Below are 27,325 nucleotides of genomic sequence, written 5' to 3'. Positions count from 1 at the left end.
GAAAGATTCGTTCATTCAAAATTTTTATTTTATTTTTGCAGTACGCGGGCCTCTCACTGTGGTGGCCTCTCCCGTTGCGGCGCACAGGCCCCGGACGCGCAGGCTCAGTGGCCATGGCTCACGGGCCCAGTCGCTCCGCAGCATGTGGGATCTTCCCGGACCGGGGCACGAACCCGTGTCCCCTGCATCGGCAGGCGGATTCCTAACCACTGCACCCCCAGGGAAGCCCCAAAAATATTTTTTGAGTGTCTACCATGTACTAGGCACAAGAATAGAAAAGAAACCTTCTGGCACCTGCAACTGATAGCAGAATACACCCTCAGAAGGTTTCAAATTATCTGTGACCTTCCTTCAGGAATAGATGGGCAGAGAATCTTAAAGGTGTGGGAAAGGGAAAAAAGCTGGTCAAAAGCCAGATATGGAAGGGATGGAAAAGGGAACACTCTGGTCTTCCCTGCTGTTTCCAGAAGAAACCAAGAAGTGCCCCTGGAGGGTTACACAGGGCACCATCCACCCCTGAATGTCCGCATTCTCACGCCTCAACATCCCCAGACCTGCCTACAGGACCTCTGCCACCCCACTGGGGCCTGGAGCCTAGAGAAGAAGAGAATTTGATTTCCATTCTCACATCCTGGCCCCACGGGCGCACAAACCAAGCCCACTCTACAGGTACGCCTGAGTTAAAACAGGCCAGAGAAACTGCTCTCCTGTTTTTGAAAAACAATCAGGAAAGGAGATTTCATAAGATCACAAGATCAGAGAAGCCCTTCAAAGCCACGTGTTATACCACCAAGCTGAGTGATCAGGAGAGATGAAGGGGAACCTGAAACGTATTCAGATCCAAAAAAAGAGGCTTGGCTAGAAGCACTTCTAATATCAGCACTATTATGAGATGATCACCAGCCACAGAGCAGAAGCCAACAGTCTTGTGCTTGTCCAGGTACACACTGGAAAGAAGATACACAATGGTCCTCTTTGGACTGACATATTTAGGAACTCAGAGCTGTGGGTGAGGCCGTCCTGTTATGGACACCACCTTGCAGCATGGTAGGTACCTTCTGTAAACAGCATCCTTGTAAGGGGTCCTTAGAGGACCTCATTTGAGTGCCCTCAGCTAAAGGCTAAAAACATAACAAATGTAAGCTGCTGTCTTTATGACCCACAAGTCCCCCTCCATAAGAAAAAAAAATTGGCTTAGAAGAAAATTATTCAGGACTATTTTGACAATCTGGTTTCATGATTCAGTGATCCAATATAGGACTTGAATGAAAGGGAAAGATTATCAGAGGACGCTTCGGAGCCCTTATGATTTGTAATTTTATTGTTTTTAAAATAAAATGTTACACTGTCCACTTTGGCCATAGAGCTTACCCCTTTAATCTATGAGGGTGACTTATTCATCTCCTGCAATGGTATTCTTCCTCTTCAATAAAGACTTATGGTTAAAGCAAATCCAAACCCTCCAAAAGTGAAAACCCCTTTTCCAGCCAAACTGTAAAGTCAGCACCATCCATTACCTGAACGAGAGGTTTCCCCACCAACAGACTCCCCAAGTCCAGGTTCTCTCTATCCTCAAAAGCCATTGCAAACAATTTCTACTCTAATATTCCCCCAAGGGAGAGCAACGTCCTTCCCTCAAAGCCCCACTACTCCAGACTGGGAGCTACTTGAAGGTATAACCATGTTTTATTCATGTTTGCATTTCCAGTGCTGGGAAAGTGGATGACACAAAGAATGTGTTCACTAGGTGCTCGTTAGATGACTTGGGGCTGGGCTGCTCTTCCGGCATCTGCACATTCTTCCTTGTATCAATTTTCTAGTGGTACCTAACGAAGTATCACCATTTCAAACGCTTAGAACAATACACATTTATTATCTGCACAGATGAACTCAGTCCTCTGCTTCAGGACCTAGTTCTTCACAAGGCTATAATCAAGGTGTCAGCGGGGCTGCAGTCTCATCTGAGGCTCAAGTGGGGAAGAATCTACTTCCAAGACCATTCAGGTTTTTGGCCGACTTCATTTCCTTGTGTCTGCCGGACTGAGCACCCCAGGTTCTTACTGGCTACCAGCTAGAGACAGCCCACAGCTTCCTGCCACATGGTCCTCTGCATCGGCAAGCCACAAGCCCAACAGGGCAGCATACTTTTTCCAAGCCAGCAGGAGGTCTCTCACTCCAGTTGGCTAAGATGGAGTCGTATATAACACAACAAAGTCAAGGAAATGACATTCCGTCACCTTTCGCATATTCTATTGACTTGAAGCAAGTCACAGGTTCTTCTCACACTCAAGAGGAGGGAATTATACAAGGGTGTCACCCATCAGGGGTTATCTTAGGGTGTGTCTGCCACACTCCTAGTATTATGGTCATCTTGTCCTTTCCACTAGACTGTCAGCTCCAGAGAGCAGGGTCTTCTTAGCCCATAACACAAGGCCTTCTATATAGTAGATAAGTTATAAGAAGTTTAGTGAATTAAAATGAAAGGTTAATAAGCAAATGTGAGATATAGGCCTCTAAGGACATATACAGAGAGATAACTCAGCTATAAAAATGTTAACAGTTGTTTAAAAAAAAAGTGTTTCCCTGGTGGCGCAGTGGTTGAGAGTCTGCCTGCCGATGCAGGGGACACGGGTTCGTGCCCCAGTCCGGGAGGATCCCATATGCCGTGGAGCGGCTGCGCCCGTGAGCCGTGGCCGCCGAGCCTGCGCTTCCAGAGCCTCTGCTCCGCAGCGGGAGAGGCCACAACAGTGAGAGGCCCGTGTACCGCAAAAAAAAAAAAAAGTGTTTACCCATACTAAGACAGCAGGAGTGAAAACTAATTTTTTTTAAATTCATATTTTAAGCCATTCCTGAAATTTGGGTCTTTTCAAAATTTTAGCACCATTTTCTAGCATTATGGTCTTGTCTACATGGTATTCAAACATTTCAATGTTTTATCAAAAGTAACATGAAGGTATTTGGAAATAACTACATGTTTGTGAAGAAAAGATAAAATATTTACTTTTAACCACATATAACTATTACCACAGTAACTGATGATTTAAATAAGCTACCTTCCCCCCAAAAAAACTTTCTACTTGGAGAAGAAATAAATATTTTTTAAAAACGTAATTTTTCTTCCATATGCAGATAAAGTGTTTTTGCATTCATTATTTTGCAGGAAAAAAAAAAAAGATATGTGATGGGGAAAAACAGTCCCTATTTCACAGGACAAGCAAAGCAACTCCTCATTCACTCTTTTTCTACAAAGGTTCCTAGTCTTATTATAGGCAATTCTTTTCCTAAATACACATCTCAAAAGTATGTGTCATTGCTGAAATTCTCAACTGGTCAGTTTCCAAAGATCTGATGCCTTCCTACAGTGACTTCCAGGAATGAGTCAGCAGGACCCCAAGGAATGGCCAAGCAACTCTGCCTTGTCCATTCTCCGTCTGAACTTCCTCATCTTCACACAAGAAAGCTTTGTCCCTGCCAATGCCGAGGGCATGTTCTGGACCACAGTTTGCTCTTCATTTCACTCCTAAACTATCTTGGAAACGAGTAACAGCACCTGCCTGCAAAACAAGATGTCACATTCACTCCTGTTCCTTTTATTTATTGTGTAATACCTTTCTCGTCATTCCTTGCCTGTGACATCTTTTATTTCAGTATACCCACTTTAAGCCCAGGGTCCTCAAGCTTCCATGTGGATCAGTCGGCGGGATGCTTGTGAAAACGAGGGTCACCCCTGGGGGTTCCACTGTGGTAGGTGTGGGGTGGGGCCCCATAACCTGCATTTCTTTTTTTTTAACTGAAGTATACTCGATTTACAATGTTGTGTTAGTTTCTGGTGTACAGCAAAGTTTTTCAGTATGTGTGTGTGTGTGTATATATATATATATATATATATATATTCCTTTTCATATTCTTTTCCATTATGGTTTATTAGAGGACATTGAATACAGTTCCCTGTGCCATATAGTAGAACCTTGTGATTTATCTATTGATATTTTATATATAGTGTTTGTATCTGCCAATCCCAAACTCCTAATTTATCCTTTCCCCACCCTCTTTCCTCTTTGGTAACTGTAAGTTTGTTTTCTATGTCTGTGAGTCTGTTTCTGTCTCCTAAATAAGTTCATTCCCACAACTTGCATTTCTTATACATCCCACAGGGGGTTGTGAGACAGAGGGGATCCATGCACCACACAAAGCTGATATCTGCAGCTCTGAAGAACATGAAGAAGTGATTTCAGCATTGTCCACAGTAAAGAACAGAACTAGGAAGGCCCCAAGGCACAAAACCCACGTTCACTGGATGGCAAAACGGCTTCTCCAAGTCTCCTCAGTCACTGTGCAGAACAGACTGTGTGTCAATGTGCACGGCTGCATCTGCTCAGGTCCAGAATTCCCACCTGAGACAAGGGAATCGCTCCGTTCCGTTGGGAAGGGGAGAAAACACACGCTTCTAGTCCCCAAGGCCTGGAGCCCAAAGGAGCCAATTTCCCTGTACTCCTTCTCCCCCTTGGATGATCAAGGAGGGGTGCAGGGGGGACACAGAAAGGGAGGAGGAGATGGGTTTAGCGAGAGTAGTGGTTCTCAAACCACAACTATAACGGCACCCCCTGGAGGGCACGTTAAAACACAGAGTGCTGGGCCCCAACCTCAGAGTTTCTGCTTCAGCGAGTCCAGGGCGGGGCCTGAGAATCTGCATTTCTAATGAGTTCCCAGGCGATGCTGCTGCCCCTGGTCCAGGGACCATGCTTTGAGAATCCCTAGGTCTATGAAGTGCCACTCAAGCAGTCTGTATTACAGGAAGGAATGGGGCAGTTTTACCAGAGAAAGAGCATCTAGCACTCAACATTGAGCATTAAAAACTGTCACCCAGGGAGGTTTGTTGCAATATACATTCTCTCATAACAAAAGGAACAGCTTACTGACATAATCTCGGTAGCCACTGAGTTAAATGAATTTCAGCTGGTCTTTCCCTCAAAACAAATGTGACTTGTAATGCTTATTAATCAAGCAACTAAGGGTCTATTGTATATGCAGAACCACCGGGTAGGCCGGCTTCCCAAAGGATACAAAGTAAAACAAAAACAGGGTCCCTGACTTTAATTTATCATCTGTATTATTTCACCTCCAATTACTGAGAAATTTTGGACTAAAAACATAACCTTTTCACTATCACAATAAGAAAGAAATGGAGCTTTCTCAAAAAGAAGAAATCTTCGTCTTTGCCTGCACTCTACTTTTAGGAGAATAAAGCGAATCACTCGTGCATGTGGACGGGGAACTAACGTGGAGATTTAGGTATTTTTGCTTATTTTCAAGCCAACTTCCAGGATGTGCCCCCAGAGACCATAAATGGGATGATCAATGTAAAGGTGTGATACACAAGATCTATGACCCCCAAAACTTACTGAAATACATTAAGCATTCTAATTTTCTTTTATATATATATATATATATATTTTTTTTTTTTAAATATTTATTTATTTGGCTGCACCAGGTCTTAGTTGCGTACGCGGCATCTTCATTGCCGCGTGCAGGATCTTTAGTTGCAGCATGTGGGCTCTTAGTTGCGGCATGCATGCGGGATCCAGTTCCCTGACCAGGGATCAAACCCAGGCCCCCTGCACTGGGAGTGCGGAGTCTTAACTGCTAGATCACCAGGGAAGTCCCAAGCGTTCTAATTTTCAAGAAAAGAAGTATACTAACACATTATAGAAAAAAAATTTTCACCAGCAATTGAAAAGTTTTCACAAAACAGCCAGAAACACTTTATTAATAATATCACCTTATGTCTATAGGGCTCTCCTGTGAGGCATGTTCATGAGCCTCATTTCATCTGATCTTAACTGCAGAGGGTGGTATTAACCTCATTTACAAATAGGAACAAAATCTCCCAGCAGAGGCTGCCTTTGCACCTATCTCGGGCTCACCCCACCAACAGTAAGTTGGATGGGGCGGAGGCACTGAAGAAAACTTCAGAACAGAATTCAAATGTATTCCAAAAATTTTACACTCTTACTTTAACACATCCTAACTGCTCTCTGTGAATTTTCTACAAGCACAAGATTGGGATTTTTATGTTTAAAGTTTTTTTAAAGGATTTAACGTTTTATTTTTTATTTAGTACCATGTGAAGATCCCCCCTAGTTTGCTTTTCAAACAGCAGTGACCAGAGACTTTTTTTTTTTTTTTGATCCTCAACCTTCCATCCTAAGTCTTGGCCTCATGGCTCTGGTGAGAGTGTCACCTTCTGCCAGAGCTCAGCAAAGACACAGAGGTCCAATCAGCATGGGGCTGGTCTGGCGATCTGGGTACAATGCAGGAAGTTAGACTGCAACAGTAATTTGTGTATGGCCTTGGGTACTTCACTATTCTATATGCAGCTTTTCTCATCAATAAAAATTAACAATAGGGGGCTTCCCCGGGTGGCGCAGTGGTTGAGGGTCCACCTGCCAACACAAGGGGCGCGGGTTCGTGCCCCGGTCCAGGAGGATCCCACATGCCGCGGAGTGGCTGGGCCCGTGGGCCATGGCCACTAAGCCTGCAAGTCCGGAGCCTGTGCTCCATGACAGGAGAGGCCACAGCAGTGAGAGGCCCGCGTACCGCAAAAAAAAAAATTAACAATAAAGGTGATTCAACTGTCTATTTAAAACATTATTTTTCAATTAACATTCAGAAATCTGTTGCATGTCTTTACACTAACAATGAAATATCAGAAAGGGAAAGTAATAAAGCAACCCCTTTTAAAATCACATCCAAAAAAAATACTTAGGAATAAACCTAAGTAGGTGAAAGACTTATACATTAAGAACAATGAAACATTGAATTGGAAGAATTAGTACACTTAAAATGGCCATACTGCCCAAAGCAATCTACAGATTTAATGCAATCCCTTATCAAATACCTATGACATTTTTCACAGAACTAGAACAAATAATCCTAAAACTTATATGGAACCATGAAAGACCCGGAATTGCAAAGTAATCCAGAAGAAAAAGAACAAAGCTGGAGGCATAACCCTCCCAGACTTCAGACAATACTACAAAGCTACAGTAATCAAAACAGCATGGTACTGGCACAAAAACTGACGTATGGATCAATGGAACAGAATAGAAAGCCCAGAAATAAAACCACACACGTACAGTCAATTAATCTTTGACAAAAGAGACAAGACTATACAATGGACAAGAATATACAATGAAGAAAAGACAGTCTCTTCAGCAAGTGGTGTTGGGAAAACTGGACAGCTGCATAGAAATCAATAAAGTTAGAATACACCCTCACACCATATACAAAAATAAACTCAAAATGGCTTAAAGACTTAAATATAAGACATGACACCATAAAACTCCTAGAAAAGAACATACACAAAACATTCTCTGACGTAAATCATAGCAATGTTTTCTTAGGTCAGTCTCCCAAGGCAATAGAAAGAAAGGCAAAAATAAACAAATGGGACCTAATCAAACTTATAAGCTTTTGCACAGCAAAGGAAACCATAAACAAAATGAAAAGACAACCTATGGAATGGGAGAAAATATTTGTAAACAATGTGACCAACAAGGGCTTAATTTCCAAGATGTACAAACAGCTCACACAACTCAACAAAAACAACAACAACCCAATCAAAAAACAGGCAGAAGACCTAAATAGACATTTCCCCAAAGAAGACATACAGATGGCCAATAGGCACATGAAAAGATGTTCAACATCACTAATTATTAGAGAAATGCAAATCAAAACTACAATGAGGTATCACCTCACACCAGTTGGAATGGGCATCATCAGAAAATCTACAAATAACAAATGCTGGACAGGGTGTGGAGAAAACGCCTACACTGTCGGTGAAAATGTAAATTGGTGCAGCCGCTATGGAAAACAGTATGGAGGTTTCTTTAAAAACCAAAAATAGAGTTGCCATATGATCCAGCAATCCCACTCCTGGCCATATATCCAGGGAAAACTATAATTCGAAAAGAAACATGAACCCCAATGTTTATAGCAACACTATTTACAATAGCCAAGACATGGAAGCAACCTAAATGTCCATCAATGGATGAATGGATAAAGAAGATGTGGCATATATATACAAGGAATACTACTGAGCCATAAAAAAGAATGAAATAATGCCATTTGCAGCAACATGGATGGACCTAGACAGTGTCATACTAAGTGAATTAAGTCCACTTACTTACTTCCACTTTATACGTGGAATCTAAAATATGATACAAATGAACTTATTTACAAAACAGAAACAGACTCACAGACATAGAAAAGTAGTGCTGATAAATACCAAATCCTGTATTGTGTTTATTCATTAATAATAAAATCTACTTGCATTTGTAAGCTGTAAGTCCCCTATTTATGGCTTTCCACAGCTACAAGACCTGACTGGCGATCCAGCCCTGTCTCCCTTATCACCTATTACTCTAGCCCATACTAACAACCCAACAAAACTCACTTCTGGGCCCCTGTACAGGGCCAGGCCTATTCCCACCCCAGGGCCTTTGTTCTAGCTGTTCTCTTGTCCAAAAAGGCTCTTCCACCAGACCCTTTCATATCACATAGGTCTCATAAACCACTTCCTTACAGTGACCTTTCCTTACTCCATCCCCCTTCCCCCGGCCCCCATCACTCTCTATCCTCTCGCCCTGTTTTATTTTATTCATAGAAAATAAATCTTAACACCTTCTGTGTGCCAGTACCTAGCACACAGGGACTCAGTGAAAGTACAACAAATGAATTCATTCATCCATTTAATCATTCATTCATTCATTCCTTCCATAAAAGTCTATGTGCTTACTAGGTCCGAGGATAAAAAGATGGTTATGGTATTGATCACTACCCTCACAGACAGAGCTCACATCAAGCCGGGAAGCACACACCCACAAGTGCACACACACAAAAGTGATACAATGTGAAAAATGTGTAAAATAGACAGCTAGTGGGAACCCGCTGTACAGCACAGGAAGCTCAGCTTGTTGCTCTGTGGTGACCCAGATGGGCGGGATTTGGGGCGGGGGGGGGTAGGTCCAAGAGGGAGGAGATATATGTATACATATGGCTGATTCACTTCGTGTACAGCACAGACTAACACAACATTGTGAAGCAATTATACCCCAATTAAAAAAAAAAAGTTAAGACAGAAGAGGATTTGTATGCCCAATATTCACAAGAATGACTTGAATTAGGTTGGGTGATGAATGGCCCTATCCCCATTCATTTCATTCAGCTTGAAAAAAAATCTTAGGAGTTAATTAATTGATCTGCTTGAAACTTCACAGCTAATGGCAGAGACAGAAGCACTCCCACTCTTGAACCAACGTAGCAAATGATTCATCAAGGTGAGGTGGTACCTCTTAGCCGATTTAAATGGCTTTTACAATGAAACATGTTGAAGATGTTAATTGTTAACTGCCCACTTGATATGGTGTTAAATGTAACACATATGGGTGAAAGGATAGAGATTCTACTCTTATTTTATAGTAACAATAATAAACTGAAGTTCCTGCAAGATTGAAAGGGAGATTGGAATTGTTTGGTAATCCTATAAGAAATACAAACATTTTAAAGTCTACAAAGACAAAGGATCCTTATTATTATATATTCCTTATTTTATGATCCTCTTTTCCTCCAGTGGCTTTTTGCTGGTTACATCTTCTTTCCCCTGTGAAGATTCTCCCTTAATTCATTACCAAAATATACTTCTGAAGGTTCCCCTCCAACCATCTAGTTCTCACCTTTAAATAACTGATGAGTGAATTGACCACATCAACTTCAGTTAAAAACACCTCCCTCCAGGGACTTCCCTGGTGGCACAGTGGTTGAGAATCCACCTGCCAATGCAGGGGACACGGGTTCGAGCCCTGGTACTGGAAGATCTCACATGCCGTGGAACAACTAAGCCTGTGCACCACAACTACCAAGCCTGTGCTCTGGAGCCCGCGAGCCACAACGATTGAGCCCAAGTGCCACAACTACTGAAGCCCACACGCCTACAGCCCGTGCTCTGCAACAAGAGAAGCCACCGCAACGAGAAGCCCACGCGCCGCAACGAAGAGTAGCCCCTGCTCGCCACAACTATAGAAAGCCCGCATGCAGCAACGAAGACCCAATGCAGCCAAAAATAAATAAATAAAACAAATTAAAAAAAAAAAAACTTTCCTCCAATTTGTCTTCCCATCCACTGACCAAACTCATCCTTCCTCTGGTCCAGCAGAACCAAGAGCATGTATTAAAAAACCAGCCCATCCATCTCCTAATTTACAAAACACGACATTTCGCAAACTGTTTACTTAGGTCCATGCCAACAATATTACTCAAATGTAGTGGAGTGAAAAAACCACAGGGAATAGTGTAGTTGGCCAAGAGAAGTATTTGGGGATCTAAAATTACAGGGAAAATCATACAACATTCATTTTACTTAGTCCCAAATCTCTATCAGATGATGTTTAGCTGAAAGATTCTAAAATTGGCAGTGAGAAAGGAAAAGCTGTCTTAAAGTTTGGGCCATGCCAGGGTAGCCTTCAGAGAAGTAGGAGGAAATGGAATAAGGTGGTGTGTCCTTGCAAAGCTGTCATAATAAGCAGTGTCTGTCAGGCAAGGGATAAGCACACAGAAAAAATAGTAGAAAGAAAACCAAAGGAGAATTATTGCCCGAAGGTGAGAGGAAACAAAAAAGGAAGTAGAATTCTTTAGGTAGCATTTAGAGGATAGTATTTACAACACAGCAAAATCAGAGATGCTGGTTCAATTCAATTCTACTCGATTCAGTTAGCATTTGTACTATGGCAAGGAACAGAGCCTGGGTACTTAAAATGACACAAAGAAAATCTTGCAGGACTTCGCTGGTGGCACAGTGGTTAAGAATCCGCCTGCCGATGAATGGACCAACACAGGTTGGATCCCTGGTCTGGGAAGACCCCACATCCCGCAGACAAATAAGCCCACGTACCACAACTACTGAAGCCCGAGCACCCTAGAGCCCGTGCTCCACAACGAAGAGTAGCCTCCGCTCTCCGCAACTAGTGAAAGCCTGTGTGCAGCAATGAAGACCCAACACAGCCCAAAATAAATAAATAAATAAATTTATTTTTTAAAAGTGTTTTTAAAAAAAAAGAAAGAAAGAAAATGCCGCTCCCCAGGAGCTCCACGTTGATGGGGAGGCAGATGCCCCTCTCCCCGGGTCCAGCCATACCCAGAGCAAAGTAAGAGTGAAAACAGAGTGCTCCCAGAGAGGGGGAGAGAGAGCCATGATTTTCACCAGGGGATCTGAGAAACACCAAGAGGGGTGTGTAAAAAGCTGAGGCGCCCAGGAGGGAGAGGGTCTAAGCAAGTAAACAGGAACCCCTGAGAGCTCACATCTGTCAAATACTGTTGTGCGGGGGGCAGGGGGACAGCTGCTCTCCAAGAACTCTGTGTATTTTACTTCATGCGGTCCCCCAACAAGCCTCTGAATGATAGCACAAACCATCATCACACCTGTCCTGTGAATGGGGTAACTTAGCCTTGCCCCAGCTCTCACAGTCCAAGGTCACATAGTGAGGATGTGTTGACAAAGTGTTAACATCAAGTTAGGTGCCTTGTATTCTAACTCCAAAGACCGAACTTCTAACCATGGACCTATACTGCCTCTAGTTCACGGCACGCAAAACTGAGGCCTAGTAAGGACAAGAGAAAGAGTAGGAAAGCAAGAAAGGCGGGTCAGGTGGGACAGTAACGGGTAGCATTTCCTTCTTGTAACCACATTGTCTTGGGTCTAAATGATTCTTGGTGTCCAATGGACTGTGCTTACATGAAATGTTCAATCCTTAATAATAAGCTAGGCAAATTAATAGGTGCACGTGAGCTTATACAAATACAGCTCTGATGTATTTTTCCATAAGTACCAAAACAACCACTTTGTGTCACACCAACAAATTATGTACTATTTTCTCTCCCCCTAGGAAGATAGGAAACATCATTAGTAAAACATGCAGTTAGAGCGAGATAATCCTGGTGGCACAGCGGTTAAGAATCCGCCTGCCAGTGCAAGGGACACGGGTTCGATCCCTTGTCCCAGAAGATCCCACATGTCACGGAGCAACTAAGCCTGTGTGCCACAACTACTGAGCCTATGCTCTAGAGTACGTGCACTGCAACTACTGAGCCCGCATGCCACAACTACTGAAGCCCGCACGCCCAGAGCCCGTACGCCACCAACAGAAGCCACCACAATGAGAAGCCTGTGCACCGCCATGAAGAGTAGCCCCCGCTCACCACAACTAGAGAAACCCCATGTGCAGCAATGAAGACCCAACACAGCCAAAAAAAAAAAAAAGAGCAAGGTAAGATCATAATTTCTCCCTTATCTGTAAATTATTGTGCTTAATTATCATATCAGGGTGGTTTTAAAAACATGAGCAGCTGGATGTATTATTTTCTGCATTTTTGTGTATTTAAAATATTTTATAATTAAAAATAAAATATTTAGTGGAAAAAGCGCCCAATGTGTTCCAAAGTGTTTCAACCTTTTTTAAAACCACTTTATTTAACCACCTATGTATCATTAACAATTTTGCAAGTGTCCAACTCTTGTAAAAATATATGTATTTATCATTCAACTAACAAAAGAAAAACTGGGTGTAATAACCCTGTATGCAGCCATCTTTGTACGTACTATTTAAAACTGACCTAAAGCAATGTGTAGAGGGCTCCTGCCTTGACAAGTTTCTAAATTGCTAAGTGTTAGGCTTGGCCTTCAGATTCCCACACAAAGTGTCATAAATATTGCCCAGGACAGGGTTCCTTCTGGATCACTGTTTCTCAAAAGGTGGGCCACCTCCATCAGCATCACCTGATGTGCTCATTAAATAAAAATCCCAGAGACTCTGATTCAAGAAAGCAGTTTAACAAACTCCTCCAGCGACCAGCTGCACATTCATGTTTAAGAGGCACCATAGAATCTCTTTAAAGCAGAACTAGTGGAAATGCCCAGAGGTATAACCAAAATCACCAGTGGCCAGTTCCTCACATTTTCTGCTCCCTGAAGCAGCCAGAGCTCCTGAATTAGGGAAGAAGCCACATTAGATCCACAGTCACAGACTATGTGGGAGGAGCGCAACTGAGCCTCTGCCCACCCGTCCTGGGGTCATTGCTAGGGAATCCCTGACTGCCTCAGGGGTGGCCCAGCTCTGAGTAGCCCACTTCTCAAGCCCACATGCAGAGCATCTATGGCCTTCTATCATGAGTCGAATGGCTCCCCCCACAAAGAAAGCTGTGTTGGATTCCTGATCTCTGGTACCTTAGTTTGTGACCTATTTTGGAGACAGGGTCTTTACAGAGGTAACCAAGTTAAAAATGAGGTCATTATGGTGAGCTCTAATCTGATATGACGGGTGTCCTTATAAAAAGGGGAAATTTGGACACAAAGATAGACATGCCTAGAGGGGAAATGAGGTGAAGAAACACAAGGAGAAGACAGCCTTCTGCTAGCCAGGGAGAGAGGCCTGGAACAGATCTTCCCTCACAAGGAACCAACCCTCTCGACACCCTGATTTTGGACTTCTAGCCTCCAGAACTCTGAGACAATACATTTCTGTTGTTCTAAGCTACCCAGTTTGCGGTACTTTGTTACAGGTTTGGGAGATCACACAGCGAATAGAGGCAGTGAAAGCCAGTCCAAAGCAGGGCTGTCAGGAGAGTCGAAGACCAAGACCTCAAGAGAGATGCTGCCACACTGGACGTCCAGGAAGCCTAGGGCAGTAGAAAGAACAATAAACCAAGAGCCACAGAGCTGGGGTGGGGTCTGAGCCCTGCCCCCCATTTAAAAAGGGGGTAATAAATCATGGCTGCCTGGTCTACACTCCCAGGGTGTGAAGGTCAAGAAAATGCTCTCCAGTGCTGGCTTCTGCAGCACATACACTAATATTGGAAAGATACAGAGAAGATTAGCATGACCCCTGCACAAGGAGGACATGCAAATTCATGAAGCATTCCTTTTTTTTTTTTTTTTTTTAAGTAAAATAAAGCGAACGTCCTTCACAGGCTCCAAAGCACTGCACAAATTAGCCTCCCCTCATCAGCAGCTTCTCAGCCCCTGCTCTGATCTTGGTCAGTGTTACAAGAGTGGCGACACCGCCCTAGCACTCCTAGTTGCCCTGTTCATTGCTAGGAAGAACTTGGAAGCAAAATCTGCATTTTAGGAAAACTTATTTGAGCTCCCAAACATGTTTGAGTATGTTTGGAATATCCAAGACAACAAATAACAGGCTCAGAAACAGCAGACTCCTGTGGTGGCCAAAGGTCCTTTGAGCAAGGCAGGCTTCCTAAGGGCCAAGGGTTCACCGGGCAGAGAAACACTTCACTAAAGCAGGCCGGGCAGGGGCGGGAGGGTGGGGTGTTCAGGTTGGCCCAGGGGCTGCAGGGTTTCACAATGAAGGTTTAAGTATGATCGCAGCCCAGGATTTATGGTTCCTAAATGTTTGTTTTAACCAGTGCTGAGAACACATATTTGACCCAGTGTGAACTTGACCTCTGGGTCCTTCTCCCTTCACCGGGCGGTCTGTGCCGCACGACAAGATTTTCCAGCCGACCCTCCCGCCCCTGCTCCCAGCACTGGGGCCGGGGCGGTGCTCCCAGCAGCTGCCACAATAAACCTCACTGTGGATCTATTGGCGAAGCAGCTGTCAATGGCCACAGCGGGCAGACGAAAGCTGTGTGATCACTCCGGGCCCAACTCCCGAGCTCAGCTAGCACAAGGCCAAGCCCAGAGGGACAGGAGACGGCCTGAAAGGCCTCTGTCACCTGCAACTCCAGGCACACCCCACACTCATGGACGATGCCCTCGACTGCGGCAACTCTAAGCACCAAGGGTAGACGTGACTACGTCTCTTCTGTATATAATTAAGGAAAATGTCTAGGGTTGGCTTTGGGGGTTTTTTTCCCCCAAAGCACTGTGGGCTGAATGCCAGTGGAAAAGCAATGGAATATCGATTTTCTGTTTCTTGCTAAGGAGAGAACAAGTCATTTGATGTGCCATGAGTTAAGTGAGTAAAAACAGACCCCGCACTCTCTACAGCTGGCTGCGTTTCTCCTCTATTCACAGACCCTGGCACATGGTAAAAGCTAAACAGATATCCGTTAAAGAAATGAAAGAACCATCCATGCATTTAGGGAGGGCCTGCCATGTGCCAGGCACCCGCTTTGGATTCAGATCTGCCATCTTTCCTGTTCCATCCACCTCATCCTGCCAACCCGGCCTCACCCTCATCTCCCCTTTATTCTTTTGTGTGGTCTGTTCCCAGGTCCAGTCTCCTCTTTAAAGCTGAGCCCACTGGCAATGTCTCTCTCTGGCCTGCGCTTACCCTGAGAGGGGCACAATAAGATTGGAACAACCAAGAGGGGGCAGGTTCAGTTTAGACAGAGGGAACAAAATGCAAAAATGGGGATAGGCCAAAAAAAGTTAACACCCTCCCAATAAATGTGAACCCCTTGGAAAGGGAACAGATGCAGTGCCTTCTCCTTTGCCCAAAATGGACATCGCTATCAGCAGTCGTTCCACATTAATAACTAAAATGCCATATCTCGAGCTGTGATTTCAATTCCTAGAGACACACATACAGAGGGTGTCTGGAAAAGAAGCATTAACATGCAACTGGGCATCTCTACGTAGAGACTGGGTGGCCAAAGCCCTCGGGGCTGCCATTGCGGACACCCACATCCATTCTCTCTGCCCGTGTGGGTCTGCTGCCATTTGTTTCACATCTCTCTGATTGGCAATTTCAGGTTTGCTAAATCTTCAGTCTTCAGAAGCATTTGCCTGTGGCCCATTTAAATTAAGTTTCAATCAACTAAAAACAATCCAGTCTGCTTTGAAGGGGCACCTTGTTTTCCTCACAGGATTAAGCAAACTGAACAACAGAAACACATCCCAACTCTTAGGCAGAAATATTTTTTGCATCAACTGGAAAATAGTCTCTACACACTGAAATTCTTCAGCTAAACCCTTTCAATTATCCTCAAAATAGAACTGACAATTACAAGGCATCCTTGCTGTTGATTTAAATTTAATGTGCACATTTAAATGTGCATACACATTGTATGATAACTACTACCTTTTTTAATTTGAAGTATAGTTGTTTTACAATGTTGTGTTAATTATGTATATGATGATTACTATCGTAATAAGGAAATTCATGTTGACATGCCATTGGTTTTTGTATTTGTTAAGTGTAATAAACCATATCCAAGTGCAATTGTTCAATCTCAGCATAATAAGGAAGTGAGAGAGGAAAGAGACCACAAAGCAATTGCTTTTGCAGTCTAAATTTCACTAGTATTTACCAAAGTAGTTGTAGTCACAAAAATTGGTGTCAGAATTTTTTCCATGCAATTTATGAATCCCTTAGGGGAGTATTTTCCATCTAAACAGCAAGCTTTACACAAAGAGAACTAGAGATACACAAATAATCTAATATTTAGTCTCTTTCAAAGTTCTTTTAAAATAAATCATTCTGGGATACAGAACAACCCAGCCTACTTTATTTCTTTTTTCTCAGTAATCAAAGCCAGGCAGGATGGAAGTGACTGGCATTTTCATTTATTCCTTTTTTTATTCATCTATATTGAGGTATAATTGACAAATAAAAATTGTATATATTTAAAGTGTATAACAATGTTTTGATATACGCACACATTGTAAAATAAGCACCACAGTCAAGCTAATAAACATACCCATCACCACACAGTTAACGTGTGTGTGTGTGTGTGTGTGTGTGTGTGTGTGTGTGTGTGTGTTGCGGGAACACGCTAAGATCTACCCTCTGAAGAAATTTCAAGTATATAACACAGTACTGTTAACTATAGTCACACCGCTGTATATTAGATCTCCAGAACTTATTCATCCTGAGGGACTGAAACTTTGTACCGCTTGACCAATTCTCCCTATTTCCCCCTCCCCCAGCCCTAAACTACTTTAAAGCTGTAATATAAAAAGGGATCCACATGTACATTCTTTGAAAAGAAGATGACAACAATAGCTGGAGAAACATACACAGGGAAGAAAGAAAACCAAATAATGGATAAATGAGACAGGATTTACTTGGCTTGATTCAATAATAAACTCTAAGACTCCTTCTGGTTTCATCAAGGCTTTCACATCCATCATTCTATTTCACCTTGATACCTGTAACAATCCTAGAAAGTAGTCAAATTTGGGGTTTGTTTTGTTTTGGTTTGGTTTTTTGGCTACGCCGTACGGCATGTGGGATCTTAGTTCCCCAACCAGGGATTAAACCCACACCCCCTGCAGTGGAAACATGAAGTCTTATCCACTGGACCGCCAGGGAAGTCCCAGTAGTCAAGTTTTTAGCACAGTCATTTCAGGATGGGAAAATATAAGGGTCAGAGAGGTCAAATGAATTCCCCAAGGCCACACAGCTAGTGAACGCTTGAGGGTGTAAACTCAGGTTTCCTGAACCCAAGGCCAGGGGTCTTTCCTGGTGTCACACTGCTTAGCCATGGACACAAGTTTTGCCGCATCAGTGGTAACCCCAGTTGTCCCATGTGAAGGTATAAGGCTCCCTCATCTCCCTGGCTCTGCACAGGGAGACAAACACAAGACCCCCCATTGAAACATATCCATCTAGCGTATCTTACTTTGGATTGAGCACTGACCTAACCCAGCATCATTTTTAAAAACACAACTGTTCTTGAAAGAAGTTGTGATTTAAGCTTCCGCCATTTGGGCCTGAATTAATTTGTCAGATTGGGCAGTACTGGAAGGCTAATGTTACACTGATTGCTTAGGTCCCGGTGCTGTCCAAGGGCTACCTTCTAGAAGCTGGAAGGATAACTTAAACCAAAAGCCGGAAGCATTTGTTACTGGTATCGTGAGACTAAGCCAACGGAGCAACGTCCTCTGGAACACTGTATACAGTAACTGTGCAACCCTAACTTTTCTGACGGGTAGCCTTTTGCAGCCTTTCTCTTTCTGGGTCACCAGAGGGCAAACCTGGCTAAACCGAGGCACACTTGTGCCCTTGCCTCCCTCACCTGGAGAAGCAGGAAGCCATGAGGTGATTCCTCAAGATCGGATGTTCTCCTTCTAGAGCATCTTCTTTGGACCTGCAAATCCTCAGACAACCTAAGAATGGGGTACTACTCTCTTTTCAGAGAGGGCACTCAACAGCATCATTTGCCAAGTAAACTTCTTTGAAAGTCTTAACACATTCTCTCTAATGGGCACCAAAGAGCACTCACCATCACCTATAACAACCTGCTCTGTATCTTTAATCTTTACACAGCAATACCCCACTTTGCACAGCAATGCTGCTGTCACGGATGAGCTGTCTGCACATAACAGGCAAACAACATCATAGCAGGAGTTACCGAAGGGAGGAGAGGGTATGTAATTGGACCCAAGCAATTGTAAATTCAGGAAAATGCTGGTGCGCTATTGTCAAGTGTAATCTAAGAAGATGTGAAGAATTACGACAATCTAAAATGCCTGGGGCTTCCCTGGTGGCACAGTGGTTAAGAATCTGCCTGCCGATGCAGGGGATGCAGGGCCCACGGGTTCGAGCCGTGGTCCGGGAAGATCCCACATGCCGCGGAGTAACTAAGCCTGTGTGCCACAACTACTGAGCCTGCACTCTAGAGCCCACGAGCCACAACTACTGAGCCCGCATGCCACGACTACTGAAGCCCACGCACCTAGAGCCTGTGCTCCACAACAAGAGAAGCCCGCGCACCGCAACGAAGAGTAGCCCCCGCTCGTCACAACTAGAGAAAGCATGCGAGCAGCAACAAAGACCCAACACAGCCAAAAATAAATAAATAAAATAAATTTAAAATTAAAAATAAAATGCCTACAACCCTGAGTATTTCTGACCTAGCGGTTTGAGTTCAATATCAAGGAGGCTGATTAGTGAGTTCATGTCTGCCACTACTCCTTGATCACAGCCAAATCATAACCCACCTGGACACTGCTTTTTATAAAACTAAAGCCACTATGCCAAAGTCCTGTTTCTTTCAAGGATTGAAGGCATCTTCCAACAAGCAAGTTCACCAGAATGACTGTAATAGAAATGACCATAATAGAAAAAATTTTTAATTAATTCACCAGCATTTTAAAATCCAAACCGTATACAAGACAAATTGCTAAATTTTACTTATTACACTGAATACCAAAAAGCAGCTAAAATTTTGAACGATTCTAATCCACATGTTTATGGTTCAAACTCTATGCAGAGAACACATAAGAATGCTTAACTACTCCTGAATGGAAGTAAGAATTCTTTATGTCCAGGTAGCACCAGACAGAATCAACTCGTCAAGAGGACCCTCAAAGAATATTTTGCCTTAATCCTTAATTTCACAATGCAGAGGGAAGTATTTTCTGATGTTCTCAAATCTATATGCATCATTAATACATGTTTCAAAACACTCCTAAGCCTGTGTATTAGCTGGAGAAGCAATGCAGGAAAACCCACTTGTCAGTTCTGAAGAACAGTAGAGTGGTTACCTCCTAGGAAACAGGCCACAAGGACGGCAGATTCTGAGTGCTGTTTTCAGAAAGCTTTAACACTACTGATGTTTTGTTCCAGAGCAGGACGTCCTACTTCCCATTCCCCTCCTACCATCAACTTAAAGAATGTTTTTCGTTTGTCGATATCCATGGTTAAATTAATTGCACTGGTTCTGCCATACGGCACATCCTCCAATGGGAATTTCTTTTCCTAGCCCCTGATTCACGGTGGTAACAGAGTAATTAATACCACGGTTGGGTGCAAGGGAATCTTGGATGCACGGCACGGTTTTGTACAATGAATCGCTGCTGGCCTTGATACCATCATTACCCTGGCCCAGCCCTTCCTGGGTGGTGATGAAGGCTTCAGATAACGGGGTAGACTGCACCACACACATTGCATAGCCTCTTCAAGTGGCCCCTGTGGGATGCCCCGTGTGGACAGACCCACTTCACCTACTGTGCAGGGCTGCTGTGAACATGGAAACTTACGTTTGGTGCATCTCTGGGAGCCAGGGGCCTTACTCCAGCCATGGCAGCACTGCCCTCCACAGACATTGACCCTGAAACAAACAAAGCAAGACCCCTGAGTCCAGTCGTAGCGACACTGCCTTCCAGAGAACCCAAGCCTCCAGGGTGCTCCTGCAAGCCCAGCCTCCTGCTTCCACATTCCTCTGGCTTCGAAACAGGGACCCAGGATGTCCAACCCAAAGCTGCCCAAGCAGAAGGGTAAGGACAGTGTATCAGGGAAGGATGGAAGAACCAAAACCTGCATAACCTAGAACTATACAGGAGGGGAGAACAAGGTCCAAATAAACGGTTTTCTTAACTCCAAAAGTAAAGTAGAGCCAAATGTATTTTGTGTATTATCTGCACCCACGTTTTAAATTGAATCTGAGTTTCAGAAAGAGGCGTCCAAACAGGAGTGAAATCACAACGCTTGGAACCACCCCTGAAGAAAACAACAACAACAACAAATAAGCAAAACAAGTCTTCCCCACACTCTCAACCTGTGATTAATGAGGAGGAGGGGCAAGGAGGACGTTTATGAACGCCCAGTAACAGAAACTATCCAACCGAAACTCCTGTCAATGCTAAGACACGCCGCCCCAGGAAAACAGACCCCACAGGTGCAGGGAAGCCAAGCTCACAATTAGTAGGATGCTGAAAATTCCAGGTCACAAAACAGGAAGTGGATCTTTACAGGCAGCCCTCCTCCAAACTTTTTTTTTTCCATTAGCTCAAGAAAAAAAATTAAACTGAGCTGCAAAGAGAAGTTTAATTGATGCTGAGGGATTAAGCTGTAGTGACTTCATGTTTACGCCCATCTTCTAGGAGTAGTTTGGTTCGCGCACAGGAGGTTACGCCCCAGGCAGAAATGCCTTTTGTGTTTACCCGCAGCTCAGTAACAATGCGATCGGAGTTTATCCTCAGTCAAAGTTCCCCCGGCTTCCCCGCACTCCGCTCTTCCCGCCGCGCTGCAAGCGAGGCAGGCAGAGGCGGGCGGGGAGGAGACAACCCACCGACGGCGCACTACGCCCACGGCCGCCGCTGGGCTCCGAGGAGCCGCGACTCCCCGGGTCCCCGCGCGGGCGGCGCGCGCGAGGAAGGAGGGAGGGTGTGGGCTTACCCCTGCAGCTGCTGCTTCTGGTGAACCTGCAGCCTCGAGCCCCCGCCGCTCTGGGTCTCCTGCGGCACTTTGGAGCGCAGCGCTTGCCTGCCTTGTTTGGAGAACGGGGCGGCCGCCGGGTGACCGCCAGCCTTGGGGTGGAGCTGCCCGCCGGAGCCCCCGGGACGCGCCGGCTCCGGCGGTGGCGGTGGCCGGAGCCCCTGCAGGGTCGCGCCGCCGGGCGGGCTGGTGCGCCGAGTCCGCTCCGAGGGGGCCCCGGCGCCCGCCGAGCTACGGCTGTACCTGGCGTTGAGCGCGACGTTGAAGGTCCGCGGGCGCTGGGGCCCGCCCAGGGGCAAGGCGCCCGCCGCCAGGCCGGGGCCCGGGCGCACCACGTACGTGATCCTCCGCACCCGGCAGTGCACCGAGGACGCGAGCAACCCTGCCCAGAGCAGGAGCCCCCACCTGAGCCAGGCCCCCGCCATCGCGGGCCCCAGCCGGCGCCCCCGGCCCCCGCCCCCGGCCGCGCCGCTCGCCCGGTGCGGCCGCCCACGCGCACTCAGGCTCCCCCGAGAACAACCGGGAGCCCGGGAAAGGCGGGGAGGAGGAAAACTCGGTTGCAGGAGAGGAAGTTCTGCGGGCTGCTGAACGGCCCCAGACCCCAGCCGAAAGCGGCGGGGAGGAGGGGGCGGGGTGGGGGTGGGGAACGCGGGGCCCGGGAGGGGAGGGGCGAGGGGCGCGGGCCGCGCAAGGTGAGGGTCCGCTCGACCAGCCGCCGGCGCAGGGGCTGCCGCGCCCGGGACCCGGCGAGAGTGGGCGAGGGCGGGTGTGAGCGCGCGGGACGCTCAGCGGCAGCCCGGGCTGCAAAGTCTTTAAAAAGTTTCTCTCGCCGTGGAACCGAGTGTCAGATCTGAACAGCCAATCTCCGGCAGACGTGACGTCAGGCAGTAAATCCTAATTGGGGAAAGCGTGAGATGAGCCCGAGAACACGCCGCCACCCTCCACATCCACATCGATTGTTCCTATGGGTCGGCAAGGCAGAGGTCCCCGCTCCTCGATCCCGTCTCCCGGGAAAGGACAAAGGACTCGGCAAAGTCACTGAACGGTCCTTTCCTTCTAGAAGCCCCACAGGACTCATTTGATACTGTCTGGAAGGCATTTCCAGTCATTTTCTTATCCGTGTTTGCTCGGATACTTGCTGCGGGTATTGGATTAAAATACTAGATCGGGCCCCAGAAAGGACTGCTCGGGGTGCGCGGAGTGTCCATCGAAAGTGTTTAGATGGTTCCCTTTGGGATTGTAAACTCCGCGTGACTGTTTCTGAGTGTGCAGCTTCTGGTACCCTACTCCTCTCTTGGCATGTACCAGGGTGGGCAGCAGGGGGCGCCCGCGTAGACTGGGAAAACCGCAACAGGAATCGACCCTGCAGGCAGCCCTGCTCCTGGTGAAAAGGCCTCTACGACAGGAATACAGGGTTTAGGATCCATGACAACGCCAAGCCATTATTAGTCTCTTTTTAAAGTCAGATCAGTTCCCTGGACCCCTATCCGAAAGGAAAGGATCACTCACTGGAGATGACACAAAATCACATTAAGGGAGATGCAGAATGTCCCAGGGGACAGAGTCCCTGGGATCAGGGTGCTTTTGGGTGGAAACCATGAAATAGTAACATATTTACTTCTAGCATTTGAATTTAAAACGGTGTCTCCAGCAGCATTCACGCTTTTATTACATGAATGCAATAGAAAACCCTGCATTGGCTAGTGGACAGTTGGTAGCAGGTGACAATGGTTTAAGAAGAATTAATAGAAATGATTTAAAGTTGAAGAAACTTAATCCCTTCATCTATTTTTTCTGTACATTGGAGAAAGACCTCCAATATTTGATTTGGCAGGAGAGGGTCTCAGTCCATCTGCCTGACCACCAGTTTCATGTGAGAACACACTCTGAGAGCCAGGCACAGAATAAACAGCATTTGACCAGAGGGAGAGACCTCAGTTCAGTCCTAACACTGCCGCTAAGTAGCTGAAAGACCACAGGCAGTTCACCTCTCCTCTCTGAACCTTGACTTCCTCCTCTATAATCCAACAGAGAAGTTGGATTAAAAATTCCTTCCAGCCCTAAGAGGCTGTGGCTCTAAGAACATCCCTGTGGACAAGATGAGTGAGGTCACTCAAGGTCAGTCTCTGAGCCAGGCCAAAGGGAACCAGCTGAGAAGACTGAGGAAGGAGGGTGGGTGAAGAAACTGCCTCCCAGGCTGGGATTCTGTAGAAAGGACAGAGCACAAGCTAATAAATATTCACCAAGTGCTACTCTGAGGCAAGCAGAGAGGCTGACCCTTTGCAGAAACAAAGTATCACAGGCACAACCTTTTTGTTCTGGAGAAACTTCCTATCTGGTTAGAGAGAAAAAATGTAAATAAACAAAAGCTTTTTAAAAAGATAAATAAAGCGACAGTTTGAGATAATAACCGAACTCTCCCAAGGCAGTATCTGATTTGTGAGAGGGCAACGTCATGGTACAACCCACAATTCTTTGTCATCTCACGGAAAATTCACAACATGTAGGGAAAGCATTTCCTACCCGCAGCTCAAATCAGTCTACAGAGATTTTCTCTCTCAGGTAGGGATTATGAGCAACAGTTGAAGTGGATGGGGCCAGGGGGTGTCTAGAAGCAATAACTCCATGCTGAAGAGCCTAGGCTGGAAAGAAGACGTGTCAGACAGGTGAAAGCTCAGGAAATAGTGATGGACAGCATCACCAAAGGACCAGACTGCAGTCTATGGTGGTGGGTGAGCTCTTCTTGTTAGGCACTGCAGGACTCAGATGGACGGCATACATCAAAGCCTGTTTTGGTCAATGAGAGGCAGCTGCCTGCAGAGGGCAGAGCCTGGACAGGGATCCAGAGGGCTGGGCTGGAGCAGTGTGGCTGCTTCACTTCCCACGGGAACCTGAGCAAGTCATTTCACCTGAGAGCCTGTTTCCAGAGGGCCTGGAGACCAACCCAAGGTCCTCACATTTGGGGACAGCAGTGAGCTCAACCACGCTCTATGACTCTGCAGAAAAAAAATGTTTCAAAAGATACAACGCAATCTTTCTTTCTCTTGACCCACAGCAAAGCAGAGGTGGGTATCTCACCCCAGTCTTCAATCTGATTACGACCTGCCTTATGACAGATTTGGATACGTTACAATCAGATAATCTCTGAAACGTAACCACGGGAAGAATCTCTAGCGTAAATGTTAATCTCATCCGTGAATGATCATATACATTTGTATGCATGTGTGTTTATATACAACCATGAATGTGGTAATACACACATAAGCAAGCAGCCCCTCTAGTTGAGAAACTCCAGCAAAGTCATAGTTTTTCCACATCAGTCTCTTGCTGTCTACATAACTAGTAAGATAATCCTTGAAAAATGTGTTGTGCAACCTATGTACTATCATATGAGATGGTCACTCATCTAAAACACTGAACTCGCTATTAATCTGAAAATGAAAGCCGAGTTTCTTTCAGGCATGGGGACCAGTCTTTGCCAAGTTTAGACCCTGTTTAATGCCAAGACCCCTAGGTTTCAAGGTCCGTTTATATGGGCAGTACACAACTTCCTGGTTCAAGACACAAGTCTTTAAAGATCTCATAAAACTTCTTGGACTTCAGATGGTTTTTACAAAACAATACTCAGATGAGCTAAGTGTAAATGAATCAGAAAAAAGGATTATATTTCCCATAAAAACTCATGGGTTTGAGGATTAGGGGAAGAAAGGAAGGCTGGCAAATGCCAAACTTTTTAAAGCACTTTGAAACCATTAGTCAAATTCTAAATGCAGCCAGTTTCCCTCATCCTTACATTTTATGAGTTTTGTAATTGAAACTCTTTCCCCACATTTGAGATCAGCTACAAATCAACTTTTGTGGCTGCCTACGATCAGAATCCCTTCTGCCCATCTTTTCTTCCAGCCAAGGAGTTCATGGAGCCCCTCTTAGTTCTAATTGCATCAAGAAATTCTTAGAAAGAGAGGGGAGAAGAGACAGAGAGAAATAGGAATTCAGTGAGTTGTAGACAAAAGGAAGAGAAAGGAGGGTAAAAGCAAGAGAGAGAGGGAGACGGAGGAATGGAAAAGACAGGGACGGGGAAGCAGGAGAGAAAGTGCGAAGACAGAGGGGGGATGCAGTGGAGGGAGGGACAAAAAGAGGTGGGCGGAGGGAAGCTAGGAGGAGGATGGATTGGAGAAGTGCAAAATGAAGGAGAAATCAATGAATGAGAAGAGGAGCAAACAGGTAGGAGGAGGGGAAAAGGAAACATAGGGAGAGAAGAATTATACCCGGCATCCACGGGCTAATCTTCTCAGGCTGCTCACCAGGACCCTGGCAGCCATTTCTGAACCTCGGTGGGTTCTGACCTGAACATCAGCTTGTCCAGGTTTGGGCTAGAATTAAACCTGTGACCTTGGAAGGTGCTAGCATGGTGGCTGGCTGGCTGCCCTACACCACATGCGAAGCGGGAGGCACAGGACGTCCCGTGTTCTCTCACACAAGCTGGTGGCCAAAGACCACGGCTTCAGCTCGAGATGCCTGCAAGTAGGTACATTTACTCTTGTGGTCCTCTCCCTTGTTCTTTCAACCATTTCATCAAAAGAGCAGAGATGAAAGAGATTAGAAATGTGTGAGTTCCTCCACGTTTAACTCAGCTTCCATGAAAAATCACACGGAGCTTTACCAATGAAGAAGTAAAGCTCATACTCTGGTTTCTCTTCAGATCGTATAAATCTTTCGCCTTTTACTAAAGATTTCCGTGGAGAGGAACAATTCTGAGTTTTTACCCAATTTTTTGAGGTCTTGCGTTTGCAAGGCCAATTAAGAAAAAGAAAAAAAAAAAAAGAAGTAAAGCTGAGACTCAACCCATGGAGGTATCAGTGTTTCTGCCAAGACGTGTCAGCAAGATGGCGACAGAGCTGATGTGCAGAGAAAGATGAGGTGCCCCTGGAACTGAGCAACAAGTGGAACCAAGGTTTACACCAGGGCTTTCCTTCCCTTTAAAGCTTCAGGTCTGAAATCTAAGCATCCTTAGTTGTCACTCAACAAATGTGTGTTGACCCTAGGGCCCCCAGCTAGCCTCCGTAAACCCATACAGCAAAATCAAAACAAACTTCCATTTCAGATGGAGAAGTTTAAATAATGCCTGGCTGGATTGCAATCCAAAGTTGCCCCGGGCCAGCGAGTGCCTTTGTGCTGACCCTGAGTGCCTGGCCATGGCAATACAGACCCTGTCCACGTGGAGTCTAATGAGGTAAACAGACCTGGAACAAGTAATTACATGTGTGGTGAGTATTGAAAAAAGGACTGTGGGAAATGAAACCCAGAAAAGGAAAAGTGTCAGGGTTATGGACTAGCTTTCTACAAATTTTGAAGAGCCCATCCACAAAAGGAAATTCACCAAAAGTAAAGTTTTATGTACACTAAATTTCCCTTTCTGATTATTTTGGTCCTTTCTTACTTACCTTGAGTATAATCAAGGATAAGTATCACACAGTGGCAGCTGCCAAAGACAATGAAATGCCTCTCTGTCTTCAGGGAACCAAAATCTGTTCATTAATTTACTTTCATTGAGGCTTTTCATACCCATTTAGTCAAATTTTTGAATATTAAACATGAAACTACATAATAATTAAGTAGCTATCAATACAATTTTATTTATACTTTTCATTCACTTCCTCTAAACTTCACTGGGTCATTGGCTGGTCAACATTCAAGAGGGCACAAAGGAAATGTGTTCTTTGTCTCAAAGAGTTTGCATCTTGGAAAATACTTGGATGTACACTGAACTGAGATGCCCTTCAACTCTATGAAACACATGACTTTTGATCACAAAACAGCCCCCAATGAAATGCAGTTCACTTTGGTGTCTCAGTTATAAACACTCTGATCTTCCATTCAGTCAATGGACATTTACCTAGTTTCCCTGCTTAAATTTAAGTTCAAAGATGCCCAGACACCTGCAAGGTTGGTTGAGTGCCTGGTAGGCAAGCAGAGTAACGCTCTCTTCCCTCAAATGCAGGTACTGACAAGTCATGATCCAATTTTAAGAGGAACCTTCTGCTTTGTGTCAGCCCCTATGCTTCCCGGGTTGTTGAGTTGATGGAATTGCTTCTTTGTGTAAATTTCAGGACATTAGTCATTGTTATTTCTCTTGTCTACATTAGAATTTTCAC

At 45.2% G+C, this 27,325-nt stretch overlaps 1 protein-coding gene across 3 annotated transcripts in view; it reads right to left on the bottom strand.

The window, feature by feature from the left end:
- The window catches only part of LTBP1 (latent transforming growth factor beta binding protein 1), a 427,411-nt gene extending 405,668 nt beyond the window's left edge, over window positions 1-21,743 (bottom strand). For all 3 annotated transcript variants that reach the window (XM_082852057.1, XM_082852058.1, XM_082852059.1), the window contains exons 1-2: window positions 21,132-21,743; window positions 19,994-20,064 (exon numbers count right to left, since the gene is read on the bottom strand). In XM_082852057.1, the coding sequence (XP_082708183.1) occupies window positions 19,994-20,064; window positions 21,132-21,595 (535 nt within the window). In that variant the 5' untranslated portion in view covers window positions 21,596-21,743. The remainder of the gene's footprint in view (window positions 1-19,993; window positions 20,065-21,131) is intronic.
- Between the last annotated feature and the right edge of the window lie 5,582 nt (window positions 21,744-27,325).

The sequence above is a fragment of the Leucopleurus acutus genome (assembly GCF_964270905.1).
Source record: "Leucopleurus acutus genome assembly, chromosome: 12".
Classification (NCBI taxonomy): domain Eukaryota; kingdom Metazoa; phylum Chordata; class Mammalia; order Artiodactyla; family Delphinidae; genus Leucopleurus; species Leucopleurus acutus.
This window is presented reverse-complemented; position numbering and strand designations above follow the sequence as displayed.